Source organism: Portunus trituberculatus, chromosome 11 (assembly GCF_017591435.1).
Source record: "Portunus trituberculatus isolate SZX2019 chromosome 11, ASM1759143v1, whole genome shotgun sequence".
In the NCBI taxonomy this organism is placed as follows: domain Eukaryota; kingdom Metazoa; phylum Arthropoda; class Malacostraca; order Decapoda; family Portunidae; genus Portunus; species Portunus trituberculatus.
In genome coordinates, this window is record NC_059265.1 from 5,772,625 (window position 1) to 5,775,124 (window position 2,500).

Sequence of the window (2,500 nt, forward strand, 5' to 3'; positions counted from 1 at the left end):
GACATGTGGACAGTTCATCAGTAAGATCAGGGCAGTCCAGACGGGCGTCACACTCCTGCTGGGAAGTTACACAGACGCCCGTAGCACACAGGCGTCCGTCGCATTCCATCAGGGGCTCCTCAGGGAACGTTGTCTGAGTCTTTTCATTGTCTGGGGTGGGAAGCGGGCGTAGAGTTTCCTTACCGCCTACCCTCAATTTTTTTTTGTATTTGAGGGGCGGGTAGGGGCATGGGCCATTGGGGACAGAAAATGCAGAAATGAAAAAGAAAATATAAAACTGTAGGGAAGAGGAAATCCTGCATCCCACCTCGCCTATAGAAACGATTGCACAATGGTGCTAGGTGAAGTCTCGCCTGATCCTAGTGAATGGATGCCTGGGTATGATAAATCACGGAGGCGTTTGTCAATCATCGCGGCATGTGGTCAAATCAAAAGGATAGGAAATGTATTGCTATTTTTCTCTTATCAATTCATTTATTTATATATCTTTTGTGCAGAAATAGCGTTTTAATTGTATCGATATTGATACTTTTAATTTAATTAACAATGCTATTCAAACACATAGTTCAGAGCAGTTATGAATTTCTGCTTAATGTTCATTATGCTCATAATTAGTACAGTGTGTGTCTTGCTTCAAATCTATGAGGTTTAATTTGGGAAGTCATGAGTGAAATAAGGTGTAGTTATGGTCACAAACATGGCCCAAACATCTGGTCAAGATAACCCTTAATGGCAAAGGAAATAAATGAGATTTTCACCTTCATAATACTTGGCTTGAAAGTATTTAGCGTGCATCTATTGAAAATGTTTTTTTCTAAATCGATTTCATCACCGTTGGTGACCACCGTTTTAATTTGACCAACATTTATGGTGTTATGGTGCACAAATACCTCCTTGATTTGTCATGTCATTAACCCTCCAGCAGCTTCGCTTCACAGAACTATTTCCTCTCATTCCTAATCTAGCCATTCTCTAATGCAAGAGTCAACCAGAACACTCATTCACTCACTTTTCTCTGGTAAACTCCCCAACTCCCTACCTCCTCCAGTATTTCAATCTTCCTATAATTTGACCTCATTTAAGAAGATTTCAAGACATTTATCTCTTTCTTTTGACCAACTCCCTCGGACATGCACGGGAACTGGTATTCTAAGTGGGCATTTTTTTTATTGTCCTTGGCTAACTTTCCCCTCTTACATAATAAAAGGCAGGTGAGCAATTCTCCAACGTCGATTTTTGCAAACGTGCCTAGGGTCTATAGACGATGTATTGAATTAAAGAAGAGGGAAAGAGGTAAGGTACGTGAGGACAAGTACGAGAACGATAAGGGTTTCTAGGAAAAAAACGAGAAGAAAACCGAAGACGAAACTAACCTCAAACATTTCTCTCTCTCTCACACACACACACACACACACGCACACGCACACACACCCATAAAAATTGCGTGCATAGTTGCGAGATGATCGTTGGTGAGCCGAGGGTGGCTTAGGGCGGAGCGGCACTCTCCATCTTGCGATGGTGCCCTGTATGTCCACACGCCCACCGCCTGCCATGTGGGGTTATACTGGTCGGGCGGTTGACACGCCAATATGCCCGCCCACGATTCCTACGGAGACGCAGATGAAGGGGAAGCTGGATAAAGGACGTCAGGAATGGAAGTATAAGAGACGGGAAGGGGATGAGAGAAGCAAGTGTAAAAGGAAAAAGGCGCAAGATAAAGGAGGGAAAACAAAGGAAGGAAAGGTGGGAAGAGTAAGGGAAGGAATAGTAAGGAGAGGGAGAGAAAACAAGATGTTAGGAAGAGGAACACCAAAAGTTTGAAGGAAGGAAAGAAGAGGAATTGATAGAGTAGTATGAAGCTCATTTTTTTCCCTTAATGAAAAAAAAATAATAATGTGAAGTTACACACACACACACACACACACACACGCACAAGCACGCACAAGCACACACACACACACACACACACACACACACACACACACACACACACACACACACAGTGAAATCAACAACCTTAATGACAAAGTCATGGTGTTGCACACGAAAAGACACACAGACAGACACACAAACAGACACACAGACAGATACATAGACACACACACACAAACAGACTTATAGACGCGCACACAGACAGACAGACCGACACAGACAGACGGATGGACACACAGAAAGTTATCCAACAGTTTGGCAATATTAGAGCCACCTCCACCTCTCACAACCTAATCAGCTTCACAGTCACCTGGACAAACGAAACGCCTCTCTAGCAGTTGGTTTTGTGGAAATAAGGAAAACCTTTGATCATGTTGATCACACTGTTGTCATCAATAAGGCCATCAGTCTGGGTCTCTCCCACCTGACAGCGTGGCTTTCCGACCTCCTTACAGGGAGGCGACAAGCTGTACGCTGTCAGAGCTGCATATCCTCTCTCGAACAACTGACATGTTGAGTCCCCCATGGCACCGATGTGGGTCCACTGTGTTTCTTCATACTGATTAAT

The 2,500-nt window shown here is 43.8% G+C and overlaps 1 protein-coding gene across 1 annotated transcript in view; it reads right to left on the minus strand.

Moving 5' to 3' along the window:
• Positions 1-2,500, minus strand: part of LOC123502520 — a 20,287-nt gene that overhangs the window by 6,058 nt on the left and 11,729 nt on the right. The window contains exons 6-7 of the mRNA XM_045251643.1: positions 1,432-1,606; positions 1-150 (exon numbers count right to left, since the gene is read on the minus strand). The exon at positions 1-150 is cut by the window's left edge and continues 72 nt beyond it. Of these exons, the coding sequence (XP_045107578.1) occupies positions 1-150; positions 1,432-1,606 (325 nt within the window). The remainder of the gene's footprint in view (positions 151-1,431; positions 1,607-2,500) is intronic.